At 38.4% G+C, this 22391-nt stretch overlaps 1 protein-coding gene across 1 annotated transcript in view; it reads left to right on the top strand.

Annotated features, from left to right (window-relative positions):
- Positions 1 to 22391, top strand: part of ATXN7 (ataxin 7) — a 119039-nt gene that overhangs the window by 83159 nt on the left and 13489 nt on the right. Inside the window, exons 5-7 of the mRNA XM_049777111.1 lie at positions 13744 to 13984; positions 16241 to 16500; positions 17220 to 17302. Coding sequence (XP_049633068.1) covers positions 13744 to 13984; positions 16241 to 16500; positions 17220 to 17302 — 584 coding nt within the window. The remainder of the gene's footprint in view (positions 1 to 13743; positions 13985 to 16240; positions 16501 to 17219; positions 17303 to 22391) is intronic.

Raw genomic sequence — 22391 nt, 5'->3', positions numbered from 1 at the left:
AATAGTGAGATCATGTTTGTTTTGAGCAGGATGATTTCTAGCTGTCTGGACCATTCAGGTGATGCTGCACTTCCTGAGGACTTTAGAAAGAGATCCTGTGACTGTTAGCAAACTAAACTGTCAACTAGCAAGTCATTCTTTGCATGATATCCCATCTCAGGAGTGTAATAGCAAGTCAATAAAAGTATATGACTTGGTGTCTTAAACAAAAAGCCTTCCATCAGGAATACTTTTGTTAAAAGCATCGATAAAGGGGCCAGAGCAGTGGTGCAAGTGGTAAGGCGTCTGCCTTACCCTCACTAGCCTAGGAAGGACTGCAGTTCAATCCTAGGACAGATCTCAGTTTGATCCCTGTCGTCCCATATGGTCCCCCAAGCCTGGAGCGATTACGGAGCGCATAGCCAGGAGGAACCCCTGAGTGTCACTGAGTGTGACCCAAAAACCAAAAAAAAAAAAAAAAAAAAAAAAAAAGCCTCACTAAGGTCTTTTGAAAACTCTCAGTTCAAATTTGGGCTTAGACAGTTAAGGAAACTAGTCATTCAAATCAATCAAAATTTTACAAATAAATTATAATGTGACAAGGATTATGGCTATACTAACAACTGAGATCAAATTGTACCGTATAGTAACTCCCTCTTTCTATCATTCCATTTCTTTCCATGAATTAGTTGGATTTTTAAAAACTCATTTTTAAAATGCCTGCAAAGAGCTGCAAGATGGCAAGGGAAGTGTACCCCTAGATATTCAGTACGTTTTTCATATTTCTCACATACTTGAAAGCCAAGTTCAGAAAGAACAGTCCCCATGGGAAGAATTCCTGGCAAGAGAATTGTTTGAGGTTGCCATATTTCTGTTCCTTTCTTAGCAACATTATTTACAATCCATTCACGCCTGTCCCTTCCCCCACAGGAGTCCTTCTCCCTTGTAATCTGCCCTTTGTGATCCGTTCTCTTTCATGCAGCCAGTGTGAATGGGGATGCTGCAGTGCATGCCCTGCCTAGAGATGTGGAAATGCCAAGAGACCCAGAATACTTTAGTGGGGCTTTTATTTCTGTCCGTAAAGCACTGGCTTGAAGAGCTGATAATTTGATTATAGACCTTTGGTGAAAAGTTGTTTCAAGTGGTCCAAGTGCTGTAAATGACTCTCTTTTCTGTACTTTCTCTTATGTTTTAATTTAAAAGCACCTCTGCATTAAGAGGAGGAGAAATGCGTTCGGCAGGAGTCTCAGTTGGAGACTAATTTGTTAGGGCAGCCAGTGTTGAAATCATCCTTTTCAGTGCTTTGTAGTAAAAGTTTTTTTTTCCTTCCTTACTGTTTTCCAGTACCATTTGTAACCCATCTAAACATTTTCTGAGGCTGACTCCCAGTGCTAATTTTGACTAATTGTGCTCTGAGACACTGCATGTAGAGGTCAGGTCAGCTCTAGAATCTAGTTGGAGACTTGAATGTCCTAGGAGTAATTCTGGAGATTTGCCTACTTAAAAAAAATTAAATTAGATCTGCTCTATCAAGTTCCTGAAGATATAAATTTTCCTTTTCCTAAAGGAAAAGATAAATTTCGGATTAGAGAGAATATGTGATAGCATGGAATATTTGCTGCTCAGCCATATCAGATCATTTTAGAAATAAATAACATTTACAGATAAAGGCTGATAATGAACAGAAGTGAAAAGATACCATTATGTGCTTATTTTCATCTGTACATCATAGTTTAATTTTATTGATATATAAGTGTTTTTTAGTAAATGCTAGGGAAAGGTAATGTCTATTATAAGCTTTTTGATGTTTATAAAACCAAAGTCAGGATTATACTAAATTCGGTATGCCTGTTCAGTCACTGGATTTTGAAAGTTACATTAAATAGTAGTTTAGATGATGTGCAGAGGGCTGGAGAGATAGCATGGAGGTAAGGCATTTGCCTTTCATGCAGAAGGTCATCAGTTCGAATCTCGGTGTCCCATATGGTCCCCCGTGCCTGCCAGGAGCAGTTTCTGAGCATGAAATCAGGAGTATCCCCTGAGCACTGCCGGGTGTGACCCAAAAACCACACACACACACACACAAAACGATGATGTGCAGACATGACTTATTCAAAATGTGATTGGTTTAAATGTCAAAAGTTATGGTGAAGTACTAGTATGAGATAAAGTAAACATAAAAGGAAGTTTGCGATTACTTGTGTGATGATATACTTTTATACATATACAAGTGCACATCTAAATACGTTATTTATAATATTGTCTCATTCTGATCCTAGATGTTTTGTCATAATTCTTGTGAAAAATGGTGATGCCAATTGACATTTTACAAGTTATGTTTGGTCACCTGAAAATAAAGTATAACACTCAGTTCAGGTTGGTTGGGAACCATATACTAGCACATTATAGTTATTTTTAACCTGGGTATAAACATAATTTTATAACAGGACTACTAATTAATGCATAATCTAAATTTTCTAAGATGAGCATTTTGGTGTGTATGTTGTTATGACAACACCTTGTTGAAGGATGTATACATTTACTTGTATTTTATATTTTATGGCTGTGTTAGCTTGATTATTACTTGCTTTAAATAGGAACAGTTGTAGAGTGTTAGTGGAATGAAGCTATCAAAGAATCCCCTCCCTGGAGCCTGAGCAATAGCACAGCAGGTAGAGAGAGCATTTACCTTTCATGTGGCCGACCTGGGATCAACCCAGGTTTGATCTCCAGCATCCTATATAGTCCCCGAGCCTGCCAAGAATGATATCTGACTGCAGAATCAGGAGGAATTGCCTGTAATCTGAGTGCTGCTGGATATAACCCAAAAACCCAACCTCCTTCCACCCCCTCAAAATAAAGAATCCCCTCCCCTTAAAAGCATACATTCCTTGGGAGTATGAATTGATACTTCTTTTAATTTTTTGAATGGAAATTTCTTAAAAGTCTTTCCTTGCAGAGTATGTGTATATTTAACCTGCCATAGCCAAATCTACCTAGAAGTATGAGATTTAGAATTTTTGTGTATAGTAGAAACTGTTGTTTCAATGATTCACCCTTGAATCTATAAAGTGAATTTGAAATTAACTTGATATTCTCTTGATTTCACCTTACCAGAAATTCTGATTCAGGAACATGAGGCAACTTTTTATTTATAGATCATTTTTCCTTGAATGAGCATTCTTTTAGATTGGTATGGATGTACTTACTTTTAAATGCATTCTGGAAATTGTTCCTCTGAGCTCTTACCTCAGAAGAGCTTAGTTTTTTCCTGAAAATATATAAAACAAAATAGTATAAATATAAAATAACTGTATGCCACACTTATAAAATGAGTTTTCTTTTTCTTTTTTTTATTCTTTTTATCTTTTTGGATATTTTTGCGCCACACCCAGTGACTCTCAGGGGTTACTCCTGGCTATCTATGCATTCAGAAATCACTCCTGGCTTGGGGGGACCATATGAGATGCCAGGGACCGAACCCAGGTCTGTCGGATCAGCCACGTGCAAGGCAAACACCCTACCACTGCGCCATCATTCTGGCCCCAAGTTTGTTTTTTTCTTAAGCATTTTTCACCTACTTGGACAACAGTCCTTTCTCATGTAAGTCTATAACTGGCATCAGCTGAAGTAACAGGGCATCTCTGTATTACTCCCTAGAGGAAGGGCCTTAAACTCAATTTACCTGGGGGCTGCAGGAGGTAAAGTCGGGGTGAGGCAGGGACGAATAAGGAATTTCACAAAAAAAAAGTCCTCAAACGTCATTATTAACAGTTTTAATTATTTCTTCTGAACATGAGTAGAACATTGAGTGAAGATCATGAACAGTTCTTCTGAACATGGCATCTTTTGCCTATTCCTTGCTGCCAGAGACTTGACAGCGCTTCTTCTTACAAATCTGAACCACATTTGGCTTTAGAAAGGAAGCAGTTGAGACCCTCAGTATGGATTGAAGATGATCATCATTAAGTCTACACCTGTACTTTGACTTATTGAAGTTCAATGTGGAGAATCACTTTTCACACAAATATGTGCTCCCAAAAAGGCACATGGTGCGCTTGAACATTTGGGAAAGCTCAGGGAAGCTGGGGGGCAATTCTCTCGAAAATTGCCCCTGCATGTCTGCTTTTCTACTAATCTCCCTGAACTTGGCTTTGAGATCAGAGTTGCATTGCAAGTCAATGAGTTCCATTTGAAGCATAGGAGGGGCACCTTGCACATCAAAGGAAACGGGGTCCACAAAAATTTGGAAAGTGGCTCTGCTTTTTGAAGTCTGCAAATCTGTGATCAAATTCCTTCTCTAGCTTAAAAATAGCATCAACATATTTCTCACCACTGAATGGTATGCCTGTATCCACAAGTTCCTTGTATGCTAGGAAATGGCAAAGGTTAGAGAGCTGGGATTTCCATAACACAAGTTTTGTGGAGAATGCTCTCATGTTGTCATAGGCAGCACTGATAAGCTGCCCCGGGCCTTATAACATCTTGTTTAGTACATTCAACTTATGTGTGATGTCAACAAGAAAAGCTAAGTCCATGAACCATTTGTGATCATTCAACTCAGAAACAGCATTCCCATCCTTCTCCATGAAGGCTTTCACTTCTTCTCTCAACTCAAAAATTCTTTTCAGGACATTTCCCTTGCTGAGCCAATGTACCTCAGTGAAATAGAGCACATCTCCATATTCTGACTCCATATCCTCTAAAAAAGCACAGAACCTTATGTGCTTTAAGCCCCTGGATCTGATTTGGTTGATGCATTTCACAACAACAGACATCACATTGTCACACGGCAGGCATTTACTGCAAAGGGCCTGCTGATGGATAATGCAGTGAAGAGCAATGGCCTTCTCTACACCCTCCTCTTCAAGTTCTTTTTGAACAAGTGCCACCAGTCCATTTTTCCTCCCTGTCATTGATGGCGCTCCATCAGTTATTATTCCAACAAACCTCTTCCATGGCAAACCTGCATTTTCAATGGCATCACACAGATGCCAAAATACCTCATTAGTGGTGGTCTGGCCGTGCATTGGAATTATTGTGAGCAGCTCCTCTGTCAATTGAAAATTGCAATCAACACCACAGACATAAATTGTGAGCTGCGCAGTGTCTGTTATATCTGTGCCCTCGTCAAGAGCAACTGAGTATGCATCAAAACATTTGGCTTTCTCACACAGTTGATGATAAATATCACTTGACATGTCAGAAATGCACTCTGCCACAGTGTTGGCAGAAAGGTTGATTTTGCTAATCTGACCTTTCTTATCCGGACAGATAATACTTGCAACCTGTAACATGCATTTTTTTTTTTAACAAACTCTCCTTCTGTGAATGGTTTCCCTGCCTTAGCAATCATCTCACTAACCATGTAACTAGCTTCAACTGATGCAACATTCTCTTTGGTTGCTTTCTTGAAGAAATCTTGTTGCCTCATTAGACATGTTTTAAAACTGGCAACCTGCTTGGCTCTCTCATTTCCTTGATATTTTGCACATTCCTCAGCATGTTTAGTTGAATAATGGCGTTTCAAATTTTATTCCTTGTGCACTGCAACTTTCTCTGAGCAAATAAGACGTGGGAATGCCCCATGCTCAACAAAGAAATACTGCGTCTCCCACTTTTCCTGAAATTGTCTGTGCTCGTCATCAGTCTTTCTCTTCACTGCAGGCTTGATGAAGTCATGATGAAGGTATGACAAAATCTAATTCTGTAATAAACTTCTCTCCCTTCTCTCCCTTAGGCCTCCGATAATGCAAGGGACAGCGGGCAGGAACAGCAGAAATGACGTCTGCGCTAAGCGCAAAGTATTCGTGATTATTCGCTTACTGAATATTCGCAATAAAAATCTCATTAGTAAGAAAAAGAATCGCAAAAAATCGCATTAAACATTTGCATACCCCGAACGGAACTGCTCGGGGTATGCGAATGTTTAATGCAATTTTTTCTTACTAATGCAATTTTTATTGTGATTATTTGGTAAGCGAATAATCGCGAATACTGCGATATTTGAAGGCCAGCCGCGGGCCACAAAATGTTGTATGGAGGGCCACAAACGGCCCACGGGCCGCGAGTTTGAGACCCCTGCCCTAGAGAGTTTCCACTACCTCATAAGATAGGTTTGACAAATAAGAGAAGACTGTAGAGGTTGCCCAGCATATATGTGACAGAGGACTTCAAAGTTTCTGACTTCAAAGTCTTGCCTATTTAGGTGCTCTTACACATATAAAGGAAGGACTGGAGAGATAGTACAGGAATTTGGGCACTATCTTGCACGTGGTCAACCCCAGTTTGATTCCTAGCATTGCTATAGTCCCCAAGCACCACCAGGAGTGACCCTTGTGCTCAGAGCCAGGAGTAAGCCCTGAGCACTGCAAGATGTGGCCATCAAACCAGAGCAAACCAAACAGACACATATATTTCACTTTTAATTCTGTTTAGTTGGATTACTCAGTTTACATCAAGACTACTCTGCTGAGAAAGCAGCCATGATATCTCAGACTAGGAGCATAATTAATTGTGTTGGTCTGTGAGGGCTAGCCTAAACCAATCATACAAAATAGTTTTTGCTGTCCTGTTGTTTCCTTGTTGCTCATACGTATATTATGAATTTTGTGATTTCTTTTAGTTAAGATAGAAATATGTACACTTTTACCATTATCCAGCTTCAAATTATCTTTGATGTTTGAAAGCTCTCAAAGACCATTTGAAGAGTGAAGTAACTACATGGAGACATATCCCACAGCTAATCTTGAGAAACTTTTAAAGTGGACAGTTGAAATTCATAAGGATTCAAAGTTCCCGTAAGCAGAATCTAGATCCACACCAAATTTTCCCAAACTCTACGTTTTAGGGTTCAGCCATAGCAGCCTTTTGTTCTAATGGCTATTTTTATTTATTTATTTTGGTTTTTTTGGACCACATCCAGTGACACTCAGGGATTACTCCTGCTATGCACTCAGAAATTGCTCCTGGCTTGGGGGACCATATGGAATGTCAGGGGATAAAACTATGGTTTGCCCTAGGTCAGCTGCATGCAAGGCAAACGCCCTACAGCTGTGCCACCCCTTCGGCCCCTAATAGCTGTTCTTTTGCCAATAAACTACTTCAGGGTAAATGGATTATGATGTGGTCAAATCAGGATGTTGGATTCAACAGACCTGCCTAGAATTGCATCCTGTTCCTACTCTAGGTGATATTTAGCCTACTAACTTGATCCAAAATGTTGGTTTCCTCCCCTGGAAAAGGATGTCATATTTTCTTTAGGAAGGTGGTCAGAATTTTATGGGGCAATCCCTGTAAATTCCATAGCTTGATGCCTGATAAGTGATTACTGCCCAGTGCATAGTTGCCCAGTGCCAACTGTTGTTGAAATCAAAAATTCTCATCCATCAGTCATCTGGGTTATAAAAGGTTACTAAAGGATTTAATAAGAAACCCTTTGAGAAAAGATTCCTGAGGAGCTTAAAAGATGATTTTTAGTGTTGTTTGTTATTTGTTTACAATTAATATTTAGGGGCCAGAGAGATGGCATGGAGGTAGGGTGTTTGCCTTGCATGCAGAGGGACGGTGGTTCTAATCCCAGCATCCCATATGGTCCCCCGTGCCTGCCAGGATCGATTTCTGAGTGTAGAACCAGGATTAACCCCTGAGCGCTGCTGAGTGTGACCCAAAAACAAACAAAAAAAGATTTTGTTTCATGTCTGATAAAGCAAGTGCAACTTGACATGTAAAAATTCTGAACAGACATAAGAGGAAAATCAACAATGTAAAATTTTTGTAAGCAGATTTATGCAAAGAAATGAACAGGTCACTGCAGTATTCACTGACCCTGTTTACCCTTGTGACAAAGGCAAAAGATTTCTATAGACTTCCAGTGAAGGACATTGTGATTGCCTTGTATGAAGCTGACCTGATGTTTGGTCCTCAGCATCCCATATGGCTCCTTGAGCAACCCTAAGCGTGTGGAACAAGGAGTACCTGAGTATGTTGGTAAAAGTAGTTTTGTTGGACTTCATAGTTGTAAGTAATGCTTGGCTTGCCTACATTATCCTAATCAAGAATGGGACAAGCATACTGTATTCATAAATGGTACATGTTCCACTGTAGCATATATGAAATTGAAATTGAGATACGAATACAAAATAGAGAGTGAGTGAGAATTTGTCAGGAATGAAACTCAGGGCCTGGGGCTGGAGAGATTGCACAGTGGTAGGGCTTTGTCTTGCTCATGGCCAACCTGGGACAAACCTGGGTTCAATTCCCAGCATCCCATATGGTCCCCTGAGCCTTCCAGGAGCAATTTCCAGAAAAACAAACTCAGGGCTTTATACATGCTTGGCACTATTTTTAATGTACAGATTTGATAATCAAGTGAACTCTATTCATTATAGAAAAATAAATGGAAATTATTTGGTTTGATTACCCTTTTGTTTGTATGTGGGTGATAATTTTATATATGTCTGTGTTTGAAATCATCAGGAATTGAAAATTACAATGCTGGGGCCGGCGTGGTGGTGCTAGAGGTAGGGCATCTGCCTTGCAAACACTAGTCTAGGACGGACCAAGGTTAGATCCCCTGTCATCCCATATGGTCCCCCCCAAGCCAGGGCCGATTTCTGAGTGCCTAGCCAGGAAGAACCCCCGAATGTCAAATGGGTGTGGCTCAAAAAAAAAAAGAAAAAGAAAAAATTACAATGCCATTATTATTGAAATTTTCAATGCTAGTATTGATTTTTCTCCCTTTTGGAAGTTGCCCTGCCTACCTTTACTGACATCTTGCCCCCACCCTTAGAGGTATCACTTGCATAAACTAAAAGAAAGAAGAAAGCCTGGCGCGTCCTTCATTTTATCTCAAGTGCTCATTCTCTCCTGTCTCCTCCCACTCACCCACCCCCGTTGCATACAGTTTGCACACATAAGTTTGTGCACATGCACACTGGCATCGCTGCCTCCTTCCATACTTGTCTATCTAATTTACACGCCTCATCCATGTCTGTCTCGTAACTACTCTGACGTTGCTTTTGTTTGTGTAAGTTACTCTGTGTGTCTATCTCTCCTTACTGAAGTCATTCAGAGCGCCTTCCTCATTCAGTGACAGAATGTGCTTTCTCTGGGCTGGTGCCAGACTGTGGAGAGAGGAGGGCTTTCAAACTCTACTTGGATTCCTTACTAAACCACATTGCAGTTATGGTTAGCATCTGGCGACCAGTTTATCCACTTAATATACCCCAAAACTTGCCTATATCTCTTTTGATCTAGGAATAAATATTGTTTCAAAGTTGGAAACCTAGTTTAATTTTTTGAGGCTACACAGTGAAAGTATGAGAATAGTCCAACTATAATTAAATTGGGTTTTTAGAACCTTTTTTAAATGAAAGATAGACAGATGCTACTCTTTACAGGGACTAAGTTAACAGAGTATGAGGTGAAGAACAGCTTAATTCAGCCACATGCCAAGAGCTTAAACTAGCACTGTTTTAGTTAGAATCACAGTTGCACGCATATCCATATACACATATGTATATTCAATTATGTGCACATACTATTACAAATTTTAGAGATAGATAGCTTTTTTTTTTATAATAGCTTTTATTGTTGAAGTGGAAATTTTTTTCTTTTTTTTTGCCTGTCAGTGCTTAGAGGTTACTGCTGACTCTGTGCCCAGGAATGACCACTGTTGGTTCTCAGGGGCAATATCAGTGCTAGGGATCAATCTTTTTAGCTTCTTGCAAGGCAAGCACCTTAACCCCTTTACTATTTCTTCAGCCTCAGAAAATAGTGAATTTTTAGATGATTGTTAAATTGTTTTGGTTCTAATGTTAGGAAGTTTGTTTCTTGATTTTTCTAGTGTAAAAACACTGTGAGTTAATATACAAGAAGATAAACATTAACTCAAGAATTTGGGGAGAAGTTACTGTGATAGGAATAGAAAATTGAAAGGACAACTTCAAGTTAGTCATTTCTGCTGTAATACAGCATGGGTTCCTTAGAAATTTCTGTACTGTGTAAAATTGCACAATAGAAACAACATGAGACTTGAGGGAAAATGGAGTGTTGGGCACAATACTAAAAACTTCATTAGTGACATATAAAAATACAGAAGTTAACCCAAAAAATGTTTTACATAGATTAAATGGTGTTAAAAATACATATGCTTATCTGCTGTATAGGATAACTGGATGAGGAAATGTCATGTAATAAAGGGATGATAAAATCATTCTAGAACCCAGCACTTTGGGACAAGAGAGAAAGAAATCAAGGGAGTGAAAGAAATGAGCAAGGGGGGGGGCCGGGCGGTGGCGCTGGAGGTAAGGTGCCTGCCTTACCTGCGCTAGCCTAGGAGACGGACCGCGGTTCGATCCCCCGGCGTCCCATATGGTCCCCCAAGCCAGGAGCGACTTCTGAGCGCATAGCCAGGAGTAACCCCTGAGCGTTACCGGGTGTGGCCCAAAAACCAAAAAAAAAAAAAAAAAAAAAAAGAAATGAGCAAGGGAACTAATAGGGGAATAGAGGTCAGGACATGTATTATGCTGGTGATGTGGGAGAATGGTAGAATTATTTATTCAAAACACAGACTCAGCTACAGTGAGATCTGCATGATATCTAAGCTGCAACCAATCAACTTTGTAATGTGCCTGTAAAACTGGAGTTGATGGGAATGGTGTATGGGAACATTGCTGGAGGGAAGTTGACTCTGGTGGTGAGATTGGTATTGAAATATTATATGACTAAAATTTAGCTATCTATAACATTGGAAACCATGGTTCTTTCAATAAAAAAATTTTAAAAAAGCATAGGTAGTAAATGAAATATGTCAGTTTTCTTTGAAAAGGACCAGACCTGACATTAACTCTTGAGGTAGATTGCATCATGCCAGTTATTCTGATGTAGTAGAAGGAAGGTTATTGGAAGCTGATCAAAAGTCATCACACCAGATATGGGTAATGTAGCTCCTAAAATGCATAGAGTGGAGGTAGACCATGATGGTGGGTAGGGAGAGTCAAGACTACATTTTGTATATATTTTTTCATAGCTCAGTTAAATCAAATATAGTTTTATGTATTTGGCCAGTGTTTCTTGAAAAGTTTTGCAATAGTCGAAATAACTTTTCATTATATTCAAATAGTTTTTTAATACGGCGATAGCTTTGGAATAAATTTGCTTTTTCGAAGCAAGTTATATGTAGCAGAACTCATTGTATTTCATTTAATTGAAATTTTTGTTTTACGTCATTTGATAAAAAGAGAATACATCACATTTCCTCAAAGACATGAGAATTTTGAGTCTCCTGGAATAGTAAAAGGAATATATTTCTATGAAGCCAGCGTTTTACTTTTAGTTTCTTCCACTTTTATACCGCAAACATGGTATTGTTCACTTAGCACATTATCATAAGAGGCCCATGATGCTTTTAATGTCTAAACATGGATGAGTAATTTAATATTTATAAATATATCAAATATATATAAAGCAAGCTTAGAAAACCTATTGTTCTAAAGATATTATTGCTTTATAAATCTATTGCAAAATTAAGAATAGTAGTCTAGTTCTCAACAGGGGAACCCCATACCCCTGACAAAGGAAAGATTGTTGAGTGAAAAAAAAAATAGTACTTTTATATGACTTAATTAAGAATGCTAAAATAGTATGTGGAAGTTTTAAAAACATTTGTTGAATACAAGCATTAACAGTAAGCTTTATTTAACAAAGCCTGATAATACAGCACCATGTGTTTGGCAGGATTTCCAGCTGTACAAATGTTACCAAAGTCTTGGTTAATGGTTCTTGAGGTCATTAGCCTAGTCTAAGGTTGACTCTTTTTTTTTTTTTTTTTTGAAAAGAAAAAAAAGCTTTTTCTTTTTGGGCCACACCATTCTATGCTCAGGGCTTATCCTTGGCTCTGTGCTCAGGGACCTGTCCTGGCAGTGCTTTGTGGGGAGTGGGAGGCTAACATATGCATTGTGGAGTATCAAACCAGGTTGGCCACAAACAAGCCTTACCTTTTATACTATCTCAAGCCTGAAGGTAGGTTTTTAATTTTGACTGCAGAGTGAAATTATACAAGAAAGCTTATAAAGTCTGGGTGCCTAGGTCACACCACAACCAGTTAAATCAGAATCTCCTGGGTAGGACTCAAGCATTAGTATTTTTTTTTTTTTTTTTTTTTTTGGTTTTTGGTTTTGGGGCCACACCCGGCATTGCTCAAGGGTTACTCCTGGCTGTCTGCTCAGAAATAGCTCCTGGCAGGCACAGGGGACCATATGGGACACCTTTGGCAAGGCAAACGCCGCAGTGCTATCTCTCCGGGCCCAAGCATTAGTATTTTTTAAAGGTCATTTATTAGGTTATACCAACGAGTAGCAAAGTTGATGATCACTGCTGTAGAGCCATTTGAAAAAATCATTCCCCTTGCAAAAAAAAATCTGTACCATTAATGCAAATATTAGAAGTTCTTGGCCGGGGGGGGGGGGGGAAGTGTGTGGTAGAGAAATGACCAAAACTAAACCCTCAAGGAAGCTCTACCATCCATGGTAGGCCACCAACAGGTTTTTATAGTTAGGGTTGAGAAGAGCTTATGTTTGGAAGTTCATTCTGAATGTTTGGAGATTACACAGGAAAACAAAGCTAAAAGTAAACAAAAAGCCTCCGATGCCAAATCCAAAAAATTATTAGACTTATTTTTGTTTTCCTGAGGACTGATATCAAAAGACTTATGGGAAAGAAATCATTTAAGCAGTGCATATGGTCATTAATTCTATTATGTTTTATTTTTATATAAAATTTTCCATATTATGCTAAGTAAATACTGGATTATTTACATTTTAGAATGTAGAGTTAATCAACTGTTATTTTAAATTGTGTGTTTAATTGAAGACATCCATAAGCTACAGTCATAAGATGCTTAAGTTACCAAATAATGGATGTGTTTTTGATGGTAACACTCTCCCTCCTCCCTACGTTTAGTTAGGATGTATTGCTTTACTCTGAGAAAACCTGATTCTCCAGTGGGTAGATTTATTTTCAGTTAAACCTGTGTAGTCTGTACTTAATCATGAATTACTTCCTGGTTTGAAAAACAGGCATAGTTATTTGTGGTATTTTTGTCTTGCGCCTCTGGCATCTTTGTGGTGTGAACCGGAGCTGTGCCATCTGTAGTCAAGTGAGATTATTTTTTAAAAAGGGACTGAAATGATTCACTGGAAAATTTCAGTTCAGCTTCTTAAGGAATGAACAGATAACCCTAGAAACATTCTTATTTGGTGTCATATGCTGGTGGGTAGTAGAAAAAAAGGGGTGGGGAGGTACAACTTGTTTCTTAACATTGGACTATTTTGAAAATTGGAGCAGTATATGCTAGAAAGAATCTTATGAAGTATCAATTAGCAGAGCTCTGCAAATGAGTGAATAATTTTTTTCTCTCTGACTTTATTTGGAGCCAATGAGCTTGATTTCTAACATATAAAACTGAATATGCTCAGCATTATAATAATTCTTTAATTCCTTTACGGCTATGTATGATTAAATCTTATGCTGAGATAGTTCCTAAACAGAGGGACTTGTTCCCTAATAAGTCTGATAATAACAATCCTAATAAATCTGTGGAACCTAGAAAAGCCATTTCTGTAAGATGCTGGGTTTAATGTATTTTCATTTAGTATGATACATATTTTAACCTCTGAATTGATTTCAGAGGCTAATTCTGGGGTTTTATTGGAAACTAGCTTGATATGTATCTTTGTGTGCATGTTGTTGTTTCCTTTTCAGAAAGAAGACATAGCTCATCCAGCAAGTCTTCGTTGGCCACTCCTCCTACTTCAGTATTTCCCTTCTTCCCCTCACTGTCCAAAAACAAAGGAGGCAGTAGCAGTGGAAACAGCCGTTCTTCCAGTGGAGCACCCTCAATAAGTCCCAAGTTGTTGAAATCACCCAAAGAGAAACTGCAGCCCAGGGGGAACACTAGGCCAATGCATCCCATTCATCCAAGTAGAGTACCCCATGGTAGAATGTGAGTATGACAAGAGGATTTTTAAAGCTTGCCTTACTGGAGCCATATATAGCAGTAACATCTGAGGTTCACTTAAGTGAAAATTCAAATACATATGTTTTTTTTATTTTCCTATCTTTGGAAAAAGTTTATTTCATAATAACAATAATTATGTATGGTTATGAATGCATATTTATTGAGCTTTTATTCTGTGCCAGCTAATGAAATAGTTCTATGTGTACTTTGTTTAATTACCAAAACAAGCCATTTTGAAAAAAAGGCTTTCATATTGTCCCTATTTTCTACTTAGAGAAGGAAGCTTAATAAGGTCGAAGAGATTTAGGCAGAGAGCACAGAGTCCAAAAAGCCCGAGTTCAAATCCCACATCTAGGGGCTGGAGAGATAGCACTGCTGGTAGGGCATTTGCCTTGAATTCAGTTGACCCAGCATCCTATATGGTCCCCTTAACATCGCCAGAAGTGATTCCTGAAGGCAAAGCTAATACTAACTCCAAACACCGCTGGATATGGCCAAAAACAAAATAGAAAAACAAACAAACAAAAAAAAAACACATAAAAAAACACACACATTCAAGCACTGGGACTTTAGATATGCTACTCTTTCAGAATAATAGTCTCTACACTTGGAAGCCATATATTTAATATGTTAAGTCTTTAATTATATATGATCTTGACCTAGTGTATGCCCTATAGGAGACAGGAAATGAATAGAGATGATTCTACTGCTGCTGCTATTGATTATGAGAGTATGGATAACTGAAGAGATTGTCAGATATTGTTTGAAGATTTCTGGGACCTGAAGAAAAATGGGTGGGGGAGAAGCATTCCTTCATTTTCCTAATATTTGTTTCACATCATAGCAATGATAGAGGAGAGGCTAGAGTAAGTTTATACCCACCAAGCAAAGCTTTGACATACTTCGACAGTGGGTCTCTAGGTTGACACATGCCTTGGTCCTCACAAGAGGGGCCATCCAGGCACTCGTCCTAGAAACATAATTTCAATTCTTTTCTAGAAAAAAAGAAGAAAGAAACATAATTTTACCTGGTCACGGCATCCCTTAGCTAGGTAACCAGTGACTGTTCCCTGGCATGCTTCCCTCTTTGAGGGTATGTCACATGCCTTTGTCCCAAGGTCTGATTACCTGGTTAATCTCAGGGTAGCATTCAACACCTGCTTCTGCTCCAGGACCTTGCCAGTGGAATAGGCCAGCCACGGCATCGTGCAGTGTCTCTGCTGCTGTCAGGCTGTTCAGGTACAACTGTTTGGGGCTGTTTGTCCTGGTTGCTAAGCCCCCAGCCTCTGCTCGTCTGTCATAAAGGCAAGAACAGAAAACTTGGCTTTAGTTCCTAGAGCAGTCTTACAGCCAAAGAAAATGCCAATGCTGTGTGTAAGTCACTTGCCAATTTAACAGCTGTCAGAGCACCGAATCCACTGAACAAAGTTCATAAAACCTCATCAGATCAAATCTTTATTTGGAGATGGGCTTCGGGGGGGGGGGGGGGGGAGTGTCAGGCCAACTGTTAGTAATCCCCGTGTTTTTGTCACCCAGATGAATTGTATTAGTAAGATTCATTTTTTTTTTTTTTTTGGTAATTGACACAGGTATTTGGTACTCACCAGCCATGTGCCAGGTGCTTATATTCTGAGTTCCTGTTACAGAACTTTTCAGGGACTTGAATAGTATTGATTCAGTGATGCATAATAATCTAATTAAACACCAATATTTTTTTTCTTATTGACAGTAGTAGAAAGTATCTTCTTGGAGTTATATGTTAGGCTCATTTGAGGTTTTATGTGATCTTGACATTTCTTAGAAGTATTCTCTAATTCTGATTGTGCTTTCTGTTTACTCAGTTTACTTCTCTTGGTGAATTCTTGTTTAAAAATGGCATTTTTTCAGAATGTATTCTGTAAAATTTCTGAAGTTCAGATTTATTTCTTTTTGACCATATTTTTCTTTATACAGGAATTTTACTGGGTATCATCAGATCTAAATCTCCCACAAACTAGCATGTGTGATTATTTTGAAGTGAAAAAAAATAGGGTTTGATAGTCAGTAGAGATTACATCTCATCAGAAATACTTAGAAATTGAATTAGTGTGACCCTTACTGAGTTTTTTGGGTGGGCTAAACATATTCTTAAGATAACTTTGAGAGCCTCACTCTGCTCAAACTCAGGCTCTGCTTTTATTCCCCCTCCTCTGGACCTACTGTAACACTCAGATACTGATATTCTTGCTTCCTCTATGATAGAATGACGCCCTCAGTCAAAGTGGAAAAAATTCATCCGAAGATGGATGGCACACTACTGAAATCTGCGGTGGGGCCAACCTGTCCTGCTACTGTGAGTTCCTCAGTCAAGTCTGGCCTTAACTGCCCCTCAATACCAAAGCCAATCTTGCCTTCACCTGGACAGATTCTGAATGGCAAAGGGCTTCCTGCAACTCCTGCTCTGGAAAAGAAATCCGAAGAGAATTCCAATAACAGGAAATTTTTAAATAAGAGATTATCAGGTAATTTGACTTTTTCTGGGGGTTGGTGATGGTGGTGGTAGTGGGTGGGTGGATGGCATTCTTAGAGGAGCAAATCCACTGCTATATATCCTCTTTTTATAGCTGGTTAACATCAGATTTAGGAAGAAGTTTATTAAAGAATATGCTTGTAGGCAACTCAGGTTCAATCCCCAGTGTTCCAAATGGTCCCTTGTGTGTAGAGCCAGAAATAACCCCCGAACACTGCTCAATATGGTCCCCCAAAACAAAACAACAAAACAAAGAAAAAAACTAATATTACTTTTACCTGAAATTAATTTCTTCACTCTAAGCTATAGTAACTTTCATTTTTCTTTCCCCAAACCTAATTCAAATTCCACAGATATTATAAATAGAATATTAAAAAAAAAAAGAATATGCTTGTTATCTTCACTCTTAGTATTAAAAAATAAGGGTGTATATATGAGATACTGATTTTGTTGGGTTTTTTTGAAAAAAATTTTTGAATATGTAATGCATATCTGTAATATGTAATATTGAATCAAACACTCACTTTCCTGCCATTCAGTGACTGAATGCACCCACTAGTCTAGTAATGTTATTACCTTCGTAGTGCTCATAAGTTCTGCATTTTATGACAGTTGATAGTGTGGTAGATTTGATTCAAATTATCGTTGAGAGCTAACCTACTTTTTTTCATTTATGAAAGCCCATTGTTAATATCTATGTACTTTTGACAGAAAGAGAGTTCGATCCTGACATACACTGTGGGGTCATAGATCTCGACACCAAAAAGCCCTGCACCCGGTCTTTGACTTGCAAGGTAAGTTGATCTCTGAGAAAACCTGAGCACCTGGGAAGCACAGGGAACTGGCTGTATTGTATTGGTCCCACAGTTCCTATAATCTGTGAATTTTGTTAATGAGGGAATAATGGTTTTGTGAAGTAATCTTCATTCAGAAGGAATGACATCTGTTGTTATAAGCTCCTTAGTCTGTTTTTGGACCTTAACTGGTGATGCTCAGGACTATATGCATCGCTAGAGCAGTAAGATCATACAGGACTGAGTGCATTAGCCTATACTTTCTGTCTCTAAACATCTATAGATTTAACAGAGAAGTTTTGTTTCCAGTACTCTGTCCAAGAGAATAGTATACTTTCCTAACCTATATTGATTCTGTATCAATGTTACTTTCAAATACTTTAATATTTCTTAATGAAATTTATATATATTTGGCCACACCCGGTGACACTCAGGGTTACTTCTGGCTTGGGGGACCAAATGGGACGCCAGGGGGTCGAACCATGGTCTACTCTTGGCTATTGCGTGCAAGGCAGACACCTTACCACATGCACCACCGCTCTGGACCCTTATGTAAATTGTTTAAGTGAAGCAGAATAATTTTTATTGAAAGAAATTTAGAGATGTGGGGGGGGGGGAGAGAGAGAGAGAGAGAGAGAGATACATGTTCAAGAGAAAACCTGGGGATCTTCAAAGTGTACAAGCAGAGAAAAACTTGGGGAGATAGTTACATACAATTCCTACTAAGTTTCTTCTTTACCTGCAGTTTCCTGCATATATAAAATTTCATCTGGGCATTGTCTTAAGTAAAACTTTATGCTGCCCATCCTTTCATAGTCTTATCAGAACCTTTAAGATTGCCCTCTGCCTTTTCTGAGGAGATAAAAATTAGAACAATTAATATAAGTATAACAATTAATAATAAGTATTGTTACATTATTTGACATTTTATAAAACATTATGTTTGAATAGAAGATATCTGATCCTGATTTGCTCCTAAATTACAATGAGACTACAGCTGTGGACCAATACAATCATACAATATGATTATAATCATAAGAACTCTGAACTTTAATTGGGGGGGGGGCATGGAGCACATCCCAAGTGCTATTCCATATGCCACTCCCACTGTATATACTAACAGGACTGAACCATTCTATGTTCTAGCCTTGTAAGATGACACAGCCCTGGCCTAACAGTGTTTTGGGGGATTTTGTGGTGCTAGGGTTGAGGCTCAAGGCTTTAAACATATAAAGAATGTGCCTCTATGCCTGAGCTGCCGCCCACCCTCAGAGATGTTATTTTCAAATAAATTCTTACTGAAATCTATATAATAATTCTAGTGCATAGACTATCTTACCATAAGGCTTCTGAATCTTTACTGAAAATAACTTTTTTAAATAGTTAACTTTTAAGAAAATCATTATCCTTTTCCCCAGAGGCAAAAATAGATGTGTATATATACATACAAATATGTGCATGTATGTATTTATAGCCTAAATTTTATATTCTATCTCAGGAAATGAGAAATATTCCCATCTCAAGCTTATCCTCAAATAAATAGGTTTATTTATTTTGGGTTTTTGTGCAACACCCAGCAGTGCTCAGGGGTAACTCCTGGCTGGACTGTGTACTCAAGAATTATTCATGGAAGTGCTTGGAGGGGGCAGAATGGGGTATTGGGGAGTGAACCCAGGTCCGCCATATACAAGGCAAATTATCTGTTGTACTGTCACTTCACACTCTTGAATATATAGGTTTAGAACTTCTATCTCAGAACAAAACACATAGAGAAATGTTTGTTATTGATGAATGAAGATTGTCACTTGAATTCCGTAGAATTATTCCACTTTGAGTTACTCTTTAAGATTTCTTGGAAAACATACTTTGAGCCATAATGGTAAACTAAAAGCTTTTCTCAACTCATCATCTAAAAAAATATTTACCAGTCTTCTTCTTAACCTTTATTGATGGGTTAAATGGACTTAACTTGGATCCTTCATTTTCTTTATAATTTTTTTAACATTTTCTTCCTTTATAAATAGGTGTGTTCTCTATGTGTTCTGTTAAGGGTATCGTGACTGCAGTGATATGCCTATTGTCACATTAATATGCATTTTCTGCCTTGGTTTGTCCAGAGTTCATCTTGAGTTGGCAGGATAGGGGGCATCTGGGCAGGTCTGCTCTTTCACAGAACATCCTTACTTTTTCTGTGTTTTGTCTCAAGGTTGCTATCTCCCCCTTTCTGAGTAAATCTGTGATCTCTATCAAGCTTTGGAGGGCTGATTATATTAGATTGCACCCTCTAATTGTCCTTCATATTATAGTTCAGATTCAGACTGACCGGGGATCAGCTTCAACCCAAGCCAATATTTGTTTTTAGCTAGCATCCTCACTGTCTCATCCTTGCTTCCTCACCTGTGTGATATTCTCTTAAATGTCCTTTGTTACTTCCCATAGGTTTTGCCTCTGCTAGCCTTCTCCACAGTCTTTGTAGAAATTTTTGTTGGATAATTCTGTGAATGTAAGTCACACTCTGGTTCCCCCATAATATAGATTTTAATGAAGTCAAGGTATGCCCTCTGTCTTTGTGGGTCTTACAGAAGGAAGAATTGAAAATCTGACCACAATAAACTACAAATAGACTTGAAGAGAAAATAAAAAACTATCAGTAGGGAGTTGTGTCTTTGTCGTAGGAATACTGAGTTTAAATTCAAGATTGATCTAGGCAAAGAGTATAGAAAAAGGAGAGGAAACAACTTGTGCAGAGTTTCCATGACTGGAGCAGAATACCATAGAGATTGTTGAAAGGCAGCCAGAAAGCTGGACAGAAGGAGTAGGAGGCCCTTGGTGCGAAGAGAGTGAGAATGGAGAGTTCACTTGTGTTCACTTGCACAGGGCCCCAGGAGCTATTGCACTGGATTTATCCTGTGAACTTTGTGCAGCTGCAGAAATGTATATTCATTCATTCAACACGTATTGGTGGCCCTTATTTTTATTTATTTTTTGTTCTGGAGCATTTATTGAGTGCCAGTCATTATTCTAAATATAGTTATAACACATGCAAAAAAATAGGTTCTTGTCTTTATTTAGGTTACTTTCTGTGAACATAATATATCAGGGGTGGTGAACAAGTTCAACACAAAGAGCCAAAATTTTAAATGTGAGAATCAGAGAGCCACACCAGGCAGTAACCTGCCAAAACAAACACTCACACAAAAGCATATAATTTTAACAATAATATATCAAACACACATTGCATTTTGCCATTTTGAGTGAGGGTCAAAATCCTGCAGTGATGGTGAGGGTGTACTGTGCCCTCTACTAAGAACTAACGGCAAGATGTGATACAACTTGTGACACACAGGTCCCCCCTGCTCGCTGGCCCGTGCAGTTGTTCTGAAAGATGGGAGACAGGATGACGAAGCCTGGGGGCAGGAGAGATCTATGCACTTGGAGATCTCTCCTCAGAGGTCCCTCCTCAGAAGCAGCAGAACAAAATCCAAACTTGGCAAAGAGCCACCGTATACAAAATAATGATAAGAGGCAAAGATCCGCAATCATTTTGGCCGGGAGCCATATGTGGCTCAAGAGCTGCGTGTTCGCCACCCCTGATATATATTAAGAAAAATACAAGTAGTTTTATTTAAAAAAAAAAAAAAAAGAAGAAGAAGCTATTTGTTCACATTCATCTAACTATGCCAAGTTAGATATGGAGCAGACATAGTTTTCAGCATGTCTAGTAAGAGATTTATTATGGTACTGAATCTCAAAGACTTTAGAAGCCTAATTCCCCTTAAATTGTACCAAGCATTTATTTAATGTCTACGATGAATGTGTCTACTTGTAGGGCTACATTATGTTCAGTATTTCCTAACAAAGCAGAAGGAAATAGGTAAAGCCACTTACTTTCAGGATATATGATTTGAAACCGCCATGTTTAGTGTTTCCTTACAATTTTAGGTGTAAGGGTGAGGAGGGGTGGAATAGATACTCCAAAGCAAAGCTCAGGGGACCTTAGGTCTCCTCCCAGCAATTCTTGGCCAGTTGGACCTGTGGGTTAGTGCTAAGACTACAGTTTCTATGCTGCTCATTGCTGGTGACCTGACCCCTGCAAAAAATGCTCTGGAGCTTCCCAAGCTGCACCCAGACATACTCAGGGGACTAGATTTGAAGACATGTAAGACATCTGCTTCAACCACTATACTATCTCTTTGTCCCCACTCCTTATATGTTTTACAGACCAGTGCCATACAGTTTGAAATAGTTGTGTTGATTTTTATCTTCTGCAAATATTTTGCTAGTGAACCTTTAAAAAGAATGCTAGTAATCATTCAATAATTTTTAATATGGACATTTTCTGATAAGATTTGTACTTTACCTATGGATTGTATTAATAATGACCCTTTTAAGAAAACCACTATTGTAACTTGACCATTTTTTAAATGTTCCCATTTCTTAATTTTGAAATTAGACATTTTGGTGTCCAGGAATTCTAGATTGCTTTGACTTCCACAGTGTGTCTCTTTAGAGAGATTCACGAGTTTTTTGCCTGTTCCTCTCCATAACCCTTTTTTTCTCTTGGCTATACAGTCTTTGCTCCTCTCAAGTCTAGCACCATAGCAGTCCCTGTCTACAGGATGCTTTGAGTCACTTTTGCACTTCACCTGGCATTTTCATTGGAATAGCAAAGGACAATTGAATTTAATTTTTACACTTTAGTTATTACTAAAAGAAGATATTTAATGGTTATTTAGTAGTTAATGAAAGATCATTAGTAGTTAATGAAATGATTGCTTCTCCTTTGTTTCATTCAAGAATCTAAATAGCCCAAAGAAGAATTATGCTAATAATGTTAGCAAGATTACAGTAAGCAAATTTTTGCCATGGCACAGAATATGAGTATCTCTACTATGCTTCTTTCTTTTAAGTTCAGTTACATACCAGGTGATATAGTTTATATGCCTTTTTTCTCTTATTGCATTTAACATTGTTAGAATTGTTTACATTTGGATCCTGAAATGTATGATTTTATACTAGCTAAAGGAAAAAAAGATTGTTCTCATGACCTTTTGCTTATGAAATACTAAACAGATTGCTTCTTCATTGG

This window comes from Suncus etruscus, chromosome 7 (assembly GCF_024139225.1).
Source record: "Suncus etruscus isolate mSunEtr1 chromosome 7, mSunEtr1.pri.cur, whole genome shotgun sequence".
NCBI classification, from domain to species: Eukaryota; Metazoa; Chordata; class Mammalia; order Eulipotyphla; family Soricidae; genus Suncus; species Suncus etruscus.
Note: the sequence above shows the minus strand (reverse complement) of the source record. Positions and strands in the feature narration are given on the sequence as shown.